Below are 19,550 nucleotides of genomic sequence, written 5' to 3' on the forward strand. Positions count from 1 at the left end.
TGCTTGAGACATGGCAGATGCTTAGCAAATATTTTGTTTAATAGAGTGAATGAATGCTTGGCTGTGAAAATGGCAAAAAGCAACCCACAGAGTAACATCATCAGCCAGAAGGGTATCAAATCAGGAATCAAAAAGCTTAATTGCAGAGCATCGGTTCTGGTGCCAAGTTGGTCGGTCACTTCCCATTTCTTCACCGTTTTCACCATCTTTACAATGGGAGGGTTGTTCTAAGATCAAATCAGCTAGAATATACATGATTCTGTTCAAGATTGCTTCAAGCCTCCATATCTCCCAAAGTAAGATGCAAGTTCTTCTCAGTCAAAAGGAAGCCACTGAAGTTCCTGAACATATTTAACTGAGACTTGCTGTCCGACATTGCTTGGCTGAAAGATGTGGTGGAATGACCTCGAATTAGCGTGTGTGGGGAGTGCATGGGTTCTGCTCTCTCCTCACTGGCCGGGCATAAACAGAACATTTCTTGCCCAAGCCTCAAGTTTCTTGTTAAAAAGTCTTGCACCATACAACCCCAACCGTCTAACTACTGCATTTTATCCTAGTTTGCTGCTGGCAAGTTCATCTCTTTATGCTCCCCAAAATGCCGTTTATACTCTGGCAGCTGAGCATTTTCTTGGGGTATTCATCTGTCCTTGTTTCCTGCTTTCTTTCCTTCCTCTCCCTTCTCAATCCTGAAAAGGACAAAGATATCTCAAATATTAAATAGGGAAAAAAAGATTAAATAGAGAGTTGGTGGCTAAGAAAAACAAGAACCCTGAAGTCCTAACTCCTAGGCTTCTACCATATATGCCTCCATCACCAAAATCTTTGCTCAACCCTCCTCCAATCCTGGGTACTGGTTCCAGTTTCCATGGGACTCCTTACTCTTTCCCTTTGTGTTCCTCTCCCACCCAACTATTTCGTCCACAAATCTCTGCGGGTGCCAATCAGTCCCTTTCCCCCATCTTCTCTACTGTCATGGTGAGCCCTGGTCTCTCTTCTGCTTGATATGTGTCCTTGAAATTCTTTCACTCTCAGGAATTTTCTCCCCCTTCTGTATCAGGATGAGAATTCTTGGAAGGCAAGGATAAAGTAGGAATGTATTCAATTGCACATAACATAAACCTACTGCTGGCAATTTAAATAAAAAGGTGGTTTGTTTTCTCACATATCAGGAAGTCCATAAATCAGTGGTTACTGACACTATTTCTTCTGCTCAAGGATGCATGACTTCAGGGAGTCTGAGTCTAGCTTTCTGTTTTACCATTTTTAGTGTGTTGGTTTTCATCATTTTTTTGTGTGTCCCAATGATGCCAAAAGGACAATAAACGCTCCAGACATGACATCCAAAATGCTGGAGGAAGCACAGGGTCTCTCTCTCTTTCTCCTCCCATCTATCCCCACAGCCCCCCCAGTTTTAGTTTTTCAGAACTGTCCCCAGAAAAGTTCTGTCTGTTTCATGAGTAACAAAGTCATTCCTACTTGGAAAAGAGGCTGGAGATTTGAAAACAGAATTGGCCCCTTTGATGGTGATCAATGATGGCTTGTTGCCCGGGAATGGCCAGCTGACTTCCCTTAGCACCAGGTATCTGTCAGCAAAGAAGGGGAATGGAGAGTTGGACAGTTTTATCCAAAATGACCCTTCCGGTTGATCTCTCTCTTCCCTTCATTACAGTATTCTTCCACTGATGCCCTCTTCCACCCACCAGATGTGAAACAACCCATGTGAGACTGCAGTTCTCCCATAGAGCCTTTGGTGATTCCTCTAACAAGATGTCCACCCCCCCCCCTTTTTTTTTTTTTGCTTATATAACATTTGTCCTCCTCTCTTGCTTTGGACAAGAGCGTTGTTTCATCACTTAGCATGAAGGATAAGAAGATGAAAATCCTAGTACTTCTCTGCCATTAAATTTATGATCTAGGGTGAGTTACTTCACTTCAGAATACCTCCATTTCCTCCTGTCTAAATGGGGATGTTAGCACACCTGCCTCCTAGGGTTGTATGACCATGGACTCTGTCAGTGATGTAAAGCACTTAGAATGGTATCTGATACACAGAATTCAGTGGTTTCCAATCCTTCAACTATGATTAATGTTATCACTGCTAAACAGTCTGGACCTCAGTTTCCCCCCTCGTAATGGGGAGTTAGATGAGGTTATTTCTCAGGCTCCTTCAGCTTTCGTATATTATTCCTTTAAAAAATCCTAGGGAGCCTTTCACACAAGAGTCTCAATAAATATTTTCTAAATTGAATTGGCAGGTCTAAATAATAGAGCAAATCATAAGTAGAAGTGTATCATGTATAACCTCTGACAGGATTGAGTTGCAAATGTTAAATGATTTCCTATTGCTTCTGCTTAATAGATGGAAAAACATCCATTCTCATTTGAGAGAGAAAAGTATTTTTAATGAAAGCCATTTGTGGTCTAACTCCTGATGTTCTTCTTGCTGTTACAGATTGCTAGCTACCATGGGCAGACAGAAAACTGACCAGTTTTCAGCTTCAAATTGAGAAGCAGATTGATTTCTGGGACTCTGAAATTCTCTCTTAGATAAAGCTGACATGTCATGAATGGTGTTATCCTGTCTGTGATATGCCTCTTCATTTGCACCATTTTTGATGAAACTGTTCAATTTTTCCTATATGTTTACTCCCCACAGAAGTGAAAATTAATTTGGCAGTTGCAATGCTAACCTGCACCATAAAACTCCAATTAGTTTCCGTGTGCATATGAAATGCCCCTCAAAAGTGAGATTCTTAGGCTCTTGATGTTGAACAAATATTTTTCTAGATATAGGTTGCTCATATACTTTGGTGACCAAATTACATCAGAGATGTAAGAGCAGGCAAGCTGAATCCACCGTGAGGGTCTAAGCTGAAACATAGACCATAGAGAGAAAGTTAGCATTCAAGTTTAGAATGAAAAGATGGTCACAAGTCAGAGGAGAATGTAGTGTGCTGAGTTACCACTTTTGTTGAAAAATAAGCTAACTGGTATCAGGACACCTCAAGTGTGTGGGCGTGTACGTGCATCTGTGTGGACCTTTCCATTCCTTGCTGGAATAGAAATAAGACTTGTGTTACTTTCGTACAATGACACATTTCTAGCATGATACGCTTTGGATTGAATGCTTGAGGCAAAGTTATCTAGTACAATATACATAAATTTTTCAACCTACCACGTTCTCTTATAGACCTGAAGCAAATGAAGTGACGATCTTTCCAGGAAGCACCGCCCAAGCCTTCTAAGAACGGAAGATCAAAACAGCTTGTTTATCTCTCATCCTTTGTTTTCTAATCTTCTGTCTTTTTTAAGATTTTAGCTTTATGAAGATGTTCATTCGCATTAACATGTTAATAGCCAATTTCTCTCTTCTGTTGAGTTGTTTGATTTTGCACACCTGTGAGCGGTTCTCTGCGAGAGGGGGCGAGCAGCTCATTTCTGCAATCACAAAGCTCCATGCATGGATTCCTCCAGTGTGCACTGGGTGGGCCCTAAATGTGTGAGTGCAGACCGCCCCTCCACTAATCACGTCGCCAAATGGAATTTGCTCTAATTTGCTTAATCACTCAGCTGTAATTGAATCCTGATGGGAAGCTGGGTTTCCATCCAGAATTATTCCCCTTCTCCTGCCGAGAAGGTGGGTAAAGTAGCCATTTCTTCTCCCTAGCAGCCCCAGGACATTTTGCAGATGGTTTCATTCCTCCATACTCTGTGATGTTTTCCAGAGTTGCAGGAATTATGGCTTGGAGACTGTAGTCCACAGTCCCAGAGATACTTCTCCTGTTGTTCTCTCTCTGCATCATTGTAAACCTTATAACAAAGCATAATGGTTCCTCTCTTCCTTCCTTCTCCCTATCTTAACCCTCCTAAGAGCTCTCTAAAAAGTTTGAATAGAATATGTATCCAAGTATGCTACTTCTGCCTGAGTTGGCTACAACCAATTTGGAGTGCCCAAGTCAGTGCTTCTCAGAACCTGCTCCCCAGACCAGCAGCACCAGAATCACTTGTAAGTTGTTAGAAACACAAATTCACAAGCTTTACCAAACCCACTGAATGAGAATCTCTCGAAGTGGGGGCAGATATGGGCCTGCTTTTCTACTTACTAAATACGTGTTCACTGGAGGTAAGACCTGGGCAGGTATGTGGGGAGTTAGGTAGATTACCTAAGTAGTTGATAGATAGGTAGATAGATAGATGTATACATACATATGTAAACCTAAAAGTAATTCTAGCACAGAGGAGTTGCAAAGATAGAATTTCCCTATACCCTTCCCAGTTACCCCAAATATTAATAAATAGCCAGTGTACACATCTCAATGGAAAAAATACTACTACCTCAAGTACAGATTTTATTCTGATGCTGCTAGTTTTTATACAAATGTCTTTCTGTCCCAGGGTCCAGTCCAGTTTTCGGTTTCTCAGTCTTTTATTTCATGACCTTCACAGTTTTGAAGAGCACACGTCAGGTGTTTTGCAGAATGCCCTTCAATTTGGATTTTTATGATATTTTCTCATGACTAGATGAAGGTTATGGATTTGGGAGAAGACAAACACAAATGGGGTGCCCTTATCATCACATCACATCAAGGGTGACATGAAATCAACATGACTTATTAGTAGTGCTGTTAACTTAGTGATCCAGTTAAACTGATCCAGTGTCTGCCAGGTTTCTCTACTCCTAAGTTACTCTTTTTCCTTTCCTATATTCTTTAGAAGCAAGTCACCAAGTATGCTTTAACTCAGATGTAGAGGAATTAATCTCCACCTCTTCAAAGGAAGGGTGTCAAAGAAGTTGTAGGCGTATGTTAAAACCACCGGAGTAATTAATAAATATTTGGGGGGAAATAACTCTTAAGCTATATAAATGTTCAGTGTCTCCTTACAGTTTCCCACACTAACTTGAGCATCTATCAGTGGCTCTTATGTGCAGCAATTATTACTATCATGTTCCCATGGTGACATTGCATTTCTCTCATTCTTTGTACATTTATTATTTGGAATTGCTCTGTACAGAAAATTAATTCCTTCTCTCATTTATTTATGTAATCCTTTTTTTTTCAGTATGGGCTCATAGGTATATATTGTATTCTTTGGATAATCATTTAGTATCATTGTTACTTATTTTGTTGTTCATATTTTTCTAGCTTTGTTTACTGGAAACACTTTTAGGTGGCTCCTGTGGCCTGTTGTGCCCATAACTTTTTCTTTCCTTTGTGTACTTCTTATTTCCTGAACTGCAGGCTCATCTTGTATCTGCCCTGCCCTAGCCTTAGAATCAGCCATTTCTTCAAAGAGAAAGAACCATCTTTTGTTGAAAGATGGTATTTTGAAACCAACACCGGGGTTCTAGGAGGGCTGGTTGCTTGGGATGTCATTGCTTCTAGGCTCTCTCAGTGGACAGTGTGTAGTAACCCATATAGAAGCATCCCTCTAAAACGTAAGTTTACATGGATGCTTCGGACCCTTTCTGGCACCACATGGTTCATGCTAGCCTTACTTTTTGCTTGTGCAAAAATTCTGTAACAGTGAGAATCCTGGCTCCTGTTATCTACAATTTATTTACTGTTTTGTTCAACTCAAGCATGGAAAGCAGTTCCAGAATTGCTAACTCATATCCCTGTGAAAAATATGCAAATCAGAGTACCATTTTATGTTCACTCCTTTTACTCTCTAGAGTTTCCAGTCAAAACACAATTTTTTAAAGTTACTTAGGTCAACTGATTTTCTACTCATCTCCATCAGTAAAATTTCTTCATATATTAGTAATACAGTTAGATTCATTTGTCACAGTCCACATTCCATTGTAGGGTCCCCTGACATCCTGGTTGATTTTTTAAATTTTGCATATAGTAAGTCCAGTTATCGTGGTGCGTTGTTTTTAAGGTTTTGTGGAGTCATTCATCTACCACCACAGGACCGTATGGAACATTTCCCTTACCCCCAAATTCCTTTGTGGGGTTCCTTTGAACTCAACCCTTCCTCTCAACCCTTGGCATCCACAGATCTATTTTCCACCCCTATAGTTCTGCTTTCTCTAGAATGTCGTATGAAGAGAATTATACAATATGTAGTCTTTTTGGTTGGGCTTCTTTCATTTAGCAAAATGCTTTTAAAATGTATTCATGTTCATCCATGAATCAGCAGGTCCTTTTTGTTGCTGAGTAGGATTCAGTTGTATGCATGTACCAGTTTGTTTATCTCTTTACCTGTTGACAGATGTCTTAGTTGTTTCCAGTTTTAGTGATTATGAATAAAGTTGCTATAAACATTTGTGTGCACATTTGTGTGAGCACAAGCTTTCAGTTCATCTGGATAAATACCTAGGATTGGAACTGACTGCTGCTTGTTATGTTATCTCTATATTAAACATTTTGGGAATGCCAAACTTGTCTCCACAGTGGCTTTACCATTGTACATTCCTTCCAGCAATGAACAGACGTTCCTATTGCTCTGCATCTTCTCCAGAATTTGATATTGCTGTTTTTTAAAGCTGTTTTAATAGGTGTTGTGGCAGTATATATTTGTGTTTTTTTTCCTATGATTATTTGCCATCTATTTTTTTGTGTATGTCTATTCAGATGTTTTGCCCACTTTTTTTTTTTCTGTTGCTGAGCTTCGATTCTTTATATATTGTTGATACAAGTCTTTTATTAGGCATATGATTATCTCCCAGTCTCTGGCTTGTGCTTTCATTTTCTTCATACTATCTTTCATAGAACAAAAGTTTTAAGCTTGCATAAAATTTGATTTATCAAATTTTTTTTTCTTTATGGTTTGGGCCTTTGATCCCATATCCAAAAACTCTTTGAAAACCTAAGACCATTTCCCTTTGGGCAATGGGCAGATTTCCCTTTGTCCCCCTCTAAATGTTTTTAGTTTCATATTGTATTTTATTTTTTTTAAAGATTTTATTTATTTATTTGACAGAGAGAGACACAGTGAGAGAGGGAACACAAGCAGGGAGAGTGGGAGAGAGAGAAGCAGGCTTCCCATGGAGCAGGGAGCCCGATGGCGGGGCTCAATCCCATGACCTGAGCCGAAGGCAGATGCTTAATGAATGAACCACCCAGGTGCCCCAGTTTCATATTTTAGACTTAGGCCTATCAGTCCATTTGAAGTTAATTTTTACATGCTGCATGAGGTATATGCCAAGATTATTTCTATATATGAATATCCCTTTGTTTCAGCATCATTTGTTGAAAAGACTATCCCTTCTCCACTGATTGCCTTTTGCACCTTTGCCAACAATCAGTTGACTATATTTGTTTGGTCTATTTCTGGACCTCTTTTCTGTTCCATTGATCTACATGTCTATCCTTTTTCCAGTCCCACAGTGTCTTGATTACTGCAGCTTGGGATTGATAGTAAGTCTTGAATTTACGTAGTTCAAGTTCACCAATTTTTTTGCTCTTTTTCAATTGTTTTGACTGTTCTCATTCCTTTGATTTTCAGTATAAATGTTAGAATTAGTTATTGATGTATATTTTAAAAAGCTTGCTGAGATTTTGATTGAGATTGCATTGAATCTATAGATGAAATTGGGGAGAGTTTATTTAAATGATTTTTAAAAATTTCTTTCAGCCATGTTTTATAGTTTTCAGAATATAGCTCCTATTCATATTTTGTTAGATTTATACATAAGACCACATTTTTGGTGATATTGTTAATGGCATTGTTTTAACTTAAAATTCTAGTTATTCATTGCTGATCTGTGGATATATCATTGACCTTTGTATTTTGAGTTTATATCCCACAACTTTGCTTAACTCACCTTTTAATTCTACAAGATTCTACATAGACAATCATGTCATCTGCAAATAGAGACAATTTTATTTTTTCTTTTGCCAACTGTTTGTCTTTTGTTTCTTTTCTTTTCTTTTTTTGTTCCTTTTTCTTCTGACAAGGACATCCAGTATAATGTTGAATAAGAGTTTCATGAGAGGACAAAATTGCCTTGTCATTTCTTACTGTTAAGTGTGATGCTTGTAGACTTTTCGTAAATGCCTATTATATTAGGCTTAGAAAGTTCTCATCTAATCCTAGTTTTTATCATGAATGTATATTGAATTTTGTTTAGTGCTTTTTCCATATGTATTAAGATGATCATATGGTTTTTCTTATTAATTTAAACATATATAAATTATAATGATTGATTTTCAAATAACAAATCAGCTTTGCATTCCTTGGATGAAATCCACTTGGTTATGTATGATGTATTACTATTTCTTATATATTGCTGGATTTATTTTGTTAGTATTTTTTAGGAGTTTTGTAAGTATGTCCATAAATGATATTGGCCTTTTTTAAATAACATCTTCATCTGATTTGGGTATTGGGGTAATACTAACCTTATGAAATGAGTTATTTTCTCTCCTTTTCTATTTTCAGTAAGAGATTGTAAATAGGTCATGTTTTATTTCTTCCTTAACTGTTTGGTAGAATTTATCAGCGAAACCATGTGAGCTTGGATCTTTTTTTTTTTTTTTGGAAGTATGTGTGTGTGTGTGTATGAATTTGGTATCTTTAACATATTTAGAACTATTAATATTATCTGCTCTGCCCTCAGTTTGGATAGTTTGTGCCTTTCAAGAGATTCATCCATTTCATTTAAGTTGCTAAATTTATTGGCATAAAATTATTTATAATGTTCCCTTACTACCTTTTGCTATCTGTAGGATCCATCAGTAAGGTTAGCCCCTCTTATTCCTGACATGATAATTTGTGACTTCTTTCTTTTGGGTCAGTTTTGACTAGAGATTTATCAATTTTATTAATCTTTTCAAAGAAGCAGCTTTTGATTTTACTGATTTTTCTCTCTTATTTTTTCTGATTTCAGTTTCATTGATTTTTGCTCTTTTCTTATGTCTCTCTGCTTTTTTGGGAGGGTGGTTAGTTAGCTCTCTTCCTGCTTATTTCTTAAATAGAGGCTTAGGTTGCTATTTTGACTGTCTCCTCTTTTCTAACATAAGCATTTGATGATTACATATTTCCTGCTAAACACCACTTTAGTTATAATCTATACATTTTATATGTTCCACTTTCATTTTCCTTTAGTTTTAAATATTTTAGAATTTCCCTTGACACTTCCTCTTTGACCCACAGGTTATATGGAAGTGTGTTTTCAAATTTCCAAGTGTTACTGATTTCTAGTTTGCTTCTGTTAGGCCTGATGACATAGTTTGTACAATTTCTATGCTTAAATTTGTTGTTACCTTTTTTTTTTTAATGGTTCAGAGTATGGTCTGGCTTAATGAATGTTCCATTTACACTTGAAAAGAACGTGTACTATTCTGTTGTCCTGTGGATTGTTCTACAAATGTCAATTAGGTCAAGTTGGTTGATAGTGTTATTGAAACTCTACATTTTGAAAAAGGACCATCGGTGATTTTATGCACACTGAAAATTAAGAGCCACTTACAGAGAGCTAACATTGATTGCGATAAAAGCGTAATGAAGCTCAACTTCGGATTAGAGTTCATATTTTTCTGTTTGTGGAAACCTAGTACCATTCACGCAGCTGTCCATGCTCAAGGTGTAAGCTTGATAATAGCTAGCTCCCCAGCACATTACAAGAACAAGTTTATCCTCTTGTCTTGGCCTCTAGATCTTCTGCCCATTGGATGGCCTTCACCTATACCAGCCTTTCGTAAAGTGTGTTTTATAAACTACTTGATCCAGGGACTACTACTAAGCAAGAGGTGGGGTAGTGAGGAGTGTATCAATTGCCTAGTAAACTGCTGCATGTTTCCCTGTCTTGAAATTCATAATGACAATTAATATCATCATAGCTCTGAGAAATCTGGAGTCAACAAATCTATTTTTTCTATTTAATCCCCTTAACTTCTAACAAAAAATACATGTTATTAACTACCTTTTAAAGTTTTAGGATATATAGGATAACATACATAAAACACATATTTGAGGGCTAGGCACTAAAAGTTTGTTGCTATAATTTGCAGTCGTTGGTGTTCTCGTTGTTGTTTTATTTTTAGATTTATTCTATTGGCTCTGACCTTTAAAAGTTGGGATGGATATGAAGGTGAAAAAAGTCCTGGGAACGCAAACACCAGAAAAGCCACAGAAATTAACCTGAGTTTTAGGTGTTTCAGTACATTTTTACTGAAGTATATTGATTGCAGTTTTCTTGTGGTATATTGCATTCATTTTAAAGACCTTCCCCCACCCAGTTTCAACCTAAATCTACCTCCCCAGGTTCGATATCATTGGTGTTCCTGGGCATCATTAGCCATTTACAAGTGCAGTACTAAGAAAATCAGGCTGTGCAGTATCATGGAAGGTGCATCAAGTTATGAACAACAGCTCAGGACTTAGCATGACGTCTTAAGCCTTCCTCATTCAGCAATATCACCAAGGAAGTGCTGTGTACTTAGACTTCAAAATTCCCTCCTCCCCAGCTACTCACCCTGGTTCCTTTGGTATCTCTGAGGGAACTTTATTGACACTCTGCTTTCTTTTCTTAAACAGGTGGGCTCTGCATTGCGCAGTCCGTGAGAATCCCCCAAGAGCGCAAAGACAGAACCATTGACTTTGATAGAATTATCAAACAGCTCCTGGACACCCCCAACTCCAGGGCCGTCGTGATTTTTGCCAACGATGAGGATATAAAGTAAGGATGACTGGTGAAATTCATTAATATGCATGCTGCAACTTTAGGAGACAGAAAGATCAGGAACTGGCAGAGAAAGGGGAAAAGAGAGCACAGAAGCAAATCTGTAATTACATAGTGGCCAAGTCTGTCTGTGCTTTCTCCCCTACACGAGTAGTTATAGCGAACCATGGGAGCAGCAGTGTGTTGCCGTCATGTCTTCCTCTTCTATTAGCAAAATAAATGTATTCAATTACTTGTAAAAAGAGAAAACCACTAGACCTTTCAAAGGTTCTTTTATTAAAAATATATCCAAATGTAACAGACTTTTATCCAAAGAATGGTTCCTCTTAATGTAAAAGAAAAAACATGTCATATAATTCTGGCTGTATTGCTACTGCCTTAGACTCAGTATGTTCCAAACCACACTAGTCTACCAATATGTTCTAAGCCATTTCTTCCTCTCTTTTCTTACCTTGATCTTCCTTGGAGTCAAAAAATCCGATTGGAAACTTGACTTCCCATTTTTCCTCATTCCTTGCGTTCTTGGCAAGCCATGTAGAGTTAACCTTTGTTTCTAGAATATAACATACCCAGAATGTGTTTCTAAGACACAAATGTGCCCTGATTTCTTCTCAGCCCATTACCACCTTGTTCCAGAATATTTATTTATTTAAAATAAACAGTAATTACACCTGCTTAAAAAAACTATTAAAAAAATCTAGGTTATAAAAAAAAAGTTCCATTCATCCTACCCTTAGCTAACAAGGTCTCCTCTGTAGATGCAATGGCTAATGACCAGTTTCTTGTATCTTCTTCTAGAGACAGGCTGCATCTCTTCGCACAACAGTGGCATACTGTGTTCTCTTGTTCTCTTCCCCGCTAGCCTTTACTTACTATTTTATCATGGATATTTATGAATGTCAGTACCTATCTCTTCAGTCTTTTTAATAACTGTGCAGAATTTCATTTTACATCCATGCTGTCACTTATCTAAATACTCCCTTATTGACTGACATTTGATTACAGACTTTTGCAATCATAAATAACACTTTAGTAAACTTCCTTTTCCACAAATCTGTGCACACAAATATAAATATACAAATATATCATATTAATATAAACATTATGTGAGAGTTGGATATACAATATTAATATAACACAATTATATAATAATATGCAATTATATTGTTTTATATATTTATCTTACATGTTTTTAACATAAATCCCTGGAAAAGATGTTTCCAGGACAGGTGTGTCCCAATATGATTGTTGTTTTCCAAAGAGGCTGTGCTGGTTTATATGTCCACTGATGTGAAAGAGCTGGGGTTATTCAGTCTTTGTCTTAGATAAAATATATCACTTAATTTGAAGGTGGGTATGCTTTATTAAGAGAAAGCTTAAGGGCCCAGGCCATTATTACATCCTGCTTGGATTACTGCACTGTCCTCATCACGAGCCTTGCAGTTCTGTGCCTCTCCCCTCCACGTGCACCCTAAATGCTGCCCCTGAATCCATCCATCATTTTCCCGGTATTCAGCCCTGATCACGGGGAGCAGGACTATTCAATGGAAAGTGAATGAAACCTGACATTGAGATACAAGAGGTGTTTTGCTAATGACCACTGTGTCACCTTGGGAAGTTGCCCACTCTCACCCCCTTCCTGCTTCCCAACTTCTGAGGCCTCAGTTCTCCCAGCAGTAAAATGAAAATCCTTTCCGAGCTCTTTCTGTGGTTCTCCAGGCTTGTCCTACCATTCTAATCTTATTTCACTCCCTGCTCCTTCACGTTTTGTGTTTCCTCGTTCCCTGGTCTTTGTGTGTTCTCTTGCATGCACCTGTAAGGCTTTTCCTTCCACGCTTTCTCATAACAGTGCCATCTCTAGTGTGGCTTTCTGAGGGAAGCTGTCTCTACACAATGCAGCTTTAGCACATTCTTCATAGTTGATATCACTGATGTTATTTTACATCGCTTGATCATTTGATGAGTGTCCACATTCTCCGCTAGTCCATAAGCATCTCTGGGGCAGAGGTGATGCCTCGTTTGACTTCTTTCCATATCCTCAGTCCCTATCACGGTGTTCAGTACAGAGAAATGCTCAAGGAACAGTACCGAATAAATGAATGAGTAAAGTCACTATGCTAATGCACTCTATACAATAATTTAAATACAGCTTCTCTGTCTGGACTTCACAATGCTTTAAAATGTGTTCCTAGGGGCGCCTGGGTGGCTCAGTTGGTTAAGCGACTGACTTCGGCTCAGGTCATGATCCCGGAGTCCCGGGATTGAGTCCCACGTCAGGCTCCCTGCTGAGCAGGGACCCTGCTTCTCCCTCTGACCCTCCCCCCTCTCATGTACTCTCTCTCTCTCATTCTCGCTCTCTCAAATAAATAAATAAATCTTTAAAAAAATAAAAATAAATAAAATGTGTTCCTAATTTGACATTTAGACCCCACCCCACTCACCCACTTCCACACCAGAATGCATGGCTCTGGTCCCCCACAGTCCTGATTGCTCTTCCTCATGGCCTTTATTCATAGTGGTTTTTTTCTCTCCTTCTCTACTTATTGAAATTATCTGTTTTTCAAAGTCTATCTCGAACATGCTCTTCTCCATGAAACTGTTTCTGGTCACCCCTTAAATGTATTATTTCTCTCCTTAAAAATTCTCGAGTTTTGCTCTTAGGGCATTTTTCTTCTACAGTTTCTGTTATAGTTGTTTAGAAGATTTTGTTTTCATAATATTACTCTTGGGGTTTGTTTGTTTGTTGTTTTGGCTTAATACATTGATAAGGTGTGGCTTTGTGTTTATTTCTAAATACATTGTACATGTCACATAAAAATTAGTGAAATAGCCCTGGTGACTAATTCATTATAACATGTAGGTAATGTGAGGTTTTAATTTGGGATGTAAAAATGCATGCAATCTGCTCAATAACCATGCTCATTCTTTTGCTTTGGGGTTTGTTTGTGTGCTGAATATTATTGTATACTGTGATTCATAGCAGTGATAGCAGAACTAGTTCTTGAGCACAGTCATAAAATTTAAGTGCATGTATGAGTTTCTTCCAAAACATGATCTTAAATACACCGATGTCTGAAAAGTGAACTCACGATGTTACGTTATTTCTTTTTTCAGAAGATTTACACTGTAAATGGGAAATTTTGAGATTTCTTAGAACATTAACTTCAAATACTTTGTCAGAGAATGGCAGCGAGGAGACAGTAATATCTAGATTTTAAAGCTAAAATAAATGCAAAGTAAGTCATGTGTACTAATAATTTGGATTTTAGACAAGAGTGGATCCTTTTTCTGGAACACTTTATGCTGATTATAAAAAATAATACATAACTGCTGTATATCCACTGGAAAAGGGAAAAGTTTTTTTTTTTTTTGTCGTTGTTGCTGTTCTTTATTGAAAGGAGCCGTTAAGTTTACTTTGTCCCCTGGTTATCTAGAAAAAATAAAGGTTAAATAATTTCCTATAAAGTTTGCAGTCCCCATACTCGGAGATAGCATAAAATTCTGGGTAATGTTTGCCAGCGCATTTTTCCAAACATTCATAGATTTTCCCCAAAAGAATCTCCCGCTTCTTATCTTCCACTTTTTGTAATTCACATGTCACTTTTGATGCCATAAGTATTTTTAAATGATTTAATCTTATTTATCATAGTCCATAAACCCACGCTTTTCCATTTATATTAAAGTGAACATCTACTTTTTGGATTTATGTAGTTTTGTCTTTTCTCCCCTGTTTTATCTGGCTTCTGCCCACCTTTGTAACCTCTTCAGTCTCTGCAGTGCCTTCTAGGTGGATTATTAGGTTAGCAATACATTGTGTATTATCATTAGGTTTTCTGTGCTCTCAGATGGCCCTATACTCCTGTGTGTATATACACACGTACAAGCAACATCTAGGCAACTTTTCTTATATACAAGTTGAATAATCTTTTGCAGTTTTTTAAGTTGATTTTTCTTTTTAACGTGTGCTTGTGGAAATCTAACTCAGTATATTCTGATAGCTTTCCAATCCGTCCTCACTGTCATTTGTTCAGACAGTTTCCTGCTGCTCTGAACTGGGGTTGTCTGTAGTAATGAAAGTATGTTTTTGACAGTGTATTTGGTCATTTCCTTTGGATCGATTAGTAGAAATCGTATCTCTAGGTCAAGGGTGCAAATGACTGATTGCGTTTATTTTTATTAAAATAAGAAATGCACATATTAAAAAAACTTAAAATATGACTGAAAACACTTTGATGCAAGCACTGGGTCCTGGCCCTTCAGACTTCAGGCCTTTAAGGGACTGATCAGACATCCAAGTTGCCATTCCATTAGAGGGTCTCTCTATGTCAGTATATGCAATTCTTTTCTAGGGTGGTCCAGGTTTTCCAGAAAAGCTATTGTCTACCTGGGGTGACACTCCCTTAGCTTCCAGCATTCTGTCAGCAGAAGTGTAGATTTCCTAGAGGGTCTTACCATTTCAATACTTAGGGGTACATTTAACTTACCTTCCTCCCCCTCATGTTTAACTCACCATCTCTCACTCCTGACCTTCTGGTTTTTGGATGTTTACAATATCAGAACCTATTCCTTAAAATTTTATTAGTGAATTGCCATTCCATTTTCTGCCTGGAAGAAAAAGAAGGAAACTTGAGGTTTTGCTTTTTATATATACAACTTTTCAACCACTTCTCCTTTATCTGGCCGTGTATCTATGTGATACTTAGTACCTCCAAGTCTTGAGAAACAAAGAGCTTTGTTTCTATAACCCACCAAAAGAGCTTTAGTTGTAGCTTCCTCTGTTCTACAAATGCAGTTACCTATTCTCTACCTCTTCTTTCAAAAATAGATTTTAATAACTTTACTATGAATGATTAGTTTTCCTTTTGTTTTACTCGCCTTGTTGCTCTTGTTATTTATGAACATGGGGTATAAAATTTTCAAGTATAACATGCTTGTTCATTTTAATAATTCAAGACCCTTAATTTAGATTGACATGTTGCTTTCCAGAAGTTATACATACCACCAGCCGTTAATGGGAGCTTTCATTTCTCCTGCCCCACAACCAAACTCATAGACCAAACCAAACCAAAACAAATCTTTTGGCCAACATGAAAAGCAAATGTGATATCTTCCCCTAATTTATATTTTCCTCCTTTCTAATCTGTATGAATATGTATCTCCAGCTTACTGGTTATTTATATTTCTCCTTTTTTCTTTTGACTTTTAATTTCTTGCCAATTTTCCTCAAGCTGCTTTGATAGTTTTTCTTAGTGGTTTATAAAATCTCTTTATATATGCAGGGTATAGATCCTGTCACATACCTTTTTTTTTTCGCCATTGGTTACTTACTTTTTGAGAACTGGTATCTTGCTTTCCTTCTGCTTCATTCCTAGTATGTATATGTTCAGCAGCTACTCCTTAACATTAATATAACTTTTCATGTCCTTTTTCACAGGCAGATCCTTGCAGCAGCCAAAAGAGCTGACCAAGTGGGCCATTTTCTTTGGGTAGGATCAGACAGCTGGGGATCCAAAATCAACCCACTGCACCAGCATGAAGATATTGCAGAAGGAGCCATCACTATTCAGCCCAAGCGAGCAACTGTGGAAGGTATGGATTTTATCAGTTGTAAAATACACTGAGAGAGTGGTTTGTGCCGTGCAGGATGGCTAAATCATGGGTCTCTTTGAGGGTTTGGTGTTTTTACATAATTTACGCAGTATAATTTCAAACGTGTAGCCGTGAAATGCAAACTTGGCCATATATCTGGTCTGTTCTTTTAGTTGATATTCATCTTTTGAAGAGATCATGTATTTTCATGATAATTAGCATATTTTTTTCACCAGAGCTTTCCTAGAGAAGAGCATTACCATTAATAAGTGAAATAATAACACAGTCCGAGTGTACTTAAGTGAACTGCATTTTCTGAGAGAATATTTTCCCTTTGCAATTTATCCATTACTTCTGTAGCAGAATAACTACAGGGCTCCTTGCCCTCCTTACCTTGTGGGGTTTCTCCCAGTCCCCACGATGGCACAGCACACCACCTCTCTTGGGCACCAACACTACCTTGCCTTCTTGGGTCTCTTTTGTTCTTGCTCTCTTTCTCTTTCTTTTACCTTCCTAAATCACTGCCCCCTTTCTTTTCCTTTGCCTTCCTTGCTGCTTCAAAGATTCTTTAAAAGGGAGAAGGAGGAGAGGGCTTTTATTGGCATCCTTCTGATACAACAAAAGTTGCTGATTACAATTTACGTTCTCCTATAATTTGAAAAGAAAAGTTATTTCTAAAAGAAGATACTGTAAAGAAAAGGAACTCCTCCTCTGGTTTCCTGCTTTGTGTTTTTTTTTTTCTGATGGGGCAGGTCTCCAAAGATTCCCTAATACATGCTTGCTTTGCACATTAAAAAAGCTTCTATCCTCTCACTCAAAAGGGGATCAAATATTTGCATTTCTTTCCATTCTGTCTCCACTCCAATATGATTAATTATTCTCCCCAGAAGGCTGTATGGTCTGTGGAGACCTTTTTGAACAAGCCAGGTTGTGGTTCTGTCACTGTTGCCTTTCTATGTTATCTGGGAGAGATAAAGATCCCATGAGTCACCCATGTGTTTCTTGGGAGTCTTTGAATTCATTTCATTCCCCAGTACGTGTCCTGAGAAGATTGCTTATCTTACAATACAGACCAGTGCATTTGCAGATGGGTTGCAGAAATAAAAGACAACATTTTAACTATCTCCACTCCTTTTTACTCAAAATTTTGAGTATCCACAGTGTGTCTTGCTCTGTTCTAAAAGTTGAAAAAACAAGATAAGGACAAAATTCTTACCTTCAAAGCATACAGAGCTGAGAGAAGGTGTCAAAAATAGCCAATGACTAGGTCAAATGAGATACTGTGTAAGCACAGTATGGACTAGATACCACAGGGCACAAAGGAAAGACTGCAGAAGTTTCTCTCGGGTGGTGAGGGTGTGTTTGGGGGATACTCCTGTGAGGAGGTAAAATCATGACTTGAAGTTCATCAGGCAGATGATGAGAAGAACATCTTGTACTCCCAACCCAGGGGACGGGAAGAGAAGAGTGAAGGACACACTAGGGGGTAACAGTAAATAATTCATTCTGCAGAACAGTCCTGCATTATGGTTCTGAAATTCTTATATTTCTTTAAAAATGTTCCCATTTACAGCACATTGGGAGAACTCTATTCTCCCCCAGAATTCCAGTCAGTATACCATTGGCCCGATTGACTCCTTTCTATCCTTTAGGTCTGTGCTTAGATGTTAATTTTCCTTGGAAGCTGCATGTGACTATTCCATCCCAGCCAAGTTTGAGTTAGAAGCCCTTTCTATTGCTTCGGCAGCATCCTACATGATCCCTACCATTGTAGCACCTCTTTACTTGTCTCTGGAAGCACATCTCTTATGCACGCCCTGCATTGTGCCCCCAGCACCTAGAACTTGGCCTGCATATGGCAGGCACTCAAACAGATTTTTAAATGGTTGGATGCTGGACTGGATGGAGGAATCATAGACTACCTGAGGTCCTGGCACAAAATATGGTAGAAAAATGGGCCTGAGTTGGATTACGAAGGGTCTGGAAATTACACTAAGGAATGTGTTCTTTATTCTGAAAGTTTGGGCAGCATCTGAAAAGTGAAATGTGATCAAGGGGGGTTAGAAAGTTCACTCAGGTGACTTTATGAAGAGGTGAAGTGTAGGAGTTGGGTGAGAGCCAAAGAAAGCAAGAAAGGACTGAGATCCTTTCTTCCTCAGCTATAGATGCCACATAGACAAGGATGCCCATACTCCATGCTTACCAGCTCCAGTTTCATGATATTTGTGGAAATTCCTAAGTATCTTGAAGTTTTTTATAAATTCTTGGAATAAAAATTTCCTGCTATGTATTTATGTATTTAGGGATGCACAGAGTTCTTTTTCTTTCTTTTTTTCTTTTCCTCTTTTTCTTTCTTTCTCTCTCTCTCCCTTCCTTCCTTCCTTCCTTCCTTCCTTCCTTCCTTCCTTCCTTCCCTCCTTCCTTCTTTCCTTCCTTCCTTCCTTCCTTCCTTCCTTCGTTTTTGATACACAGAGTTCTTAAATCAGACACAAAACAGCATCCTAAATCTGCAAAATATTCTCTATATTTGGAGTGTCCCAAACAATGAAGTGAAAGATAAATATTGTTAACAACAGAAACATTGGAATGTGATGGAGCAGCAACTCTTTATATAAAACTCTCCATCCCTCACCAGATAGAAATGAGGATTTTTCGGTAGCCAGTGTGTGTAGCTTCTGTCTAACCATATTGTCTGTGTGCATTGCTACAAAGAACAGCGTAGATTTGTCCACCTAGCAGATGAAACATCAAGATTGTGGCTGTGCATTTACAGTGAGACACTCCTGAGGAAGTGAAAAATGAAATGCATTCACTTGCAGTAAGGTTTCTGAACCAAGCTATGAAATACCACAAATGAAACTAATAATTGAGCACATTCTGTATTGGCAAATAAGTTTTCCTTTCCTGTCTAATTTTTTTTTTCTTTCTGATGAATGTTCCATATTGATTTCTACTGCTGTGGAACACCCTCCAAATATTTATAACACTGCTATATCCCTGTATCTTTATGTTTTATAATGCTGTATGTACAAATGTAGACAGGAAAAAGCCAGGCACTAATCAGCATGTTTCTTTTCTTTAGATTTATATTTTGAACATGTTCAGCAAAGATCTGAAGTTTTGACTGGTCTTTTCTCTATCTGCATAAATAATTAACAATAAATTGCTTTAGGCCAAATTGCTAGCAAGCACATGGCCTCTGTGAAAGTAGTGCTCATCTTCTTTTATCTTTTATCTGTATTATTCTCCATTTATAGAATAAAGGGCCTCCGTGTTTGCTAGCCAAGTGTGTTGTTCTTCCCCCTTTCAGTTGGGTGATGATAGGAACCGT

The 19,550-nt window shown here is 38.0% G+C and overlaps 1 protein-coding gene across 9 annotated transcripts in view; it reads left to right on the top strand.

The window, feature by feature from the left end:
* The window catches only part of GRM7 (glutamate metabotropic receptor 7), a 914,710-nt gene that overhangs the window by 444,899 nt on the left and 450,261 nt on the right, over positions 1-19,550 (top strand). For all 9 annotated transcript variants that reach the window (XR_012380942.1, XR_012380943.1, XR_012380944.1 and 6 more), the window contains exons 3-4: positions 10,486-10,627; positions 16,065-16,219. Coding sequence is in view for 6 of the 9 variants with exons in the window: in XM_073901589.1 (XP_073757690.1) it covers positions 10,486-10,627; positions 16,065-16,219 (297 nt within the window). In the remaining 3 variants the exon portion in view is untranslated. The remainder of the gene's footprint in view (positions 1-10,485; positions 10,628-16,064; positions 16,220-19,550) is intronic.

Source organism: Callorhinus ursinus, unplaced genomic scaffold (genome assembly GCF_003265705.2).
Source record: "Callorhinus ursinus isolate GAN/ISIS: 27379988/994484 unplaced genomic scaffold, GSC_fseal_2.0 scaffold15, whole genome shotgun sequence".
Lineage (NCBI taxonomy): Eukaryota > Metazoa > Chordata > Mammalia > Carnivora > Otariidae > Callorhinus > Callorhinus ursinus.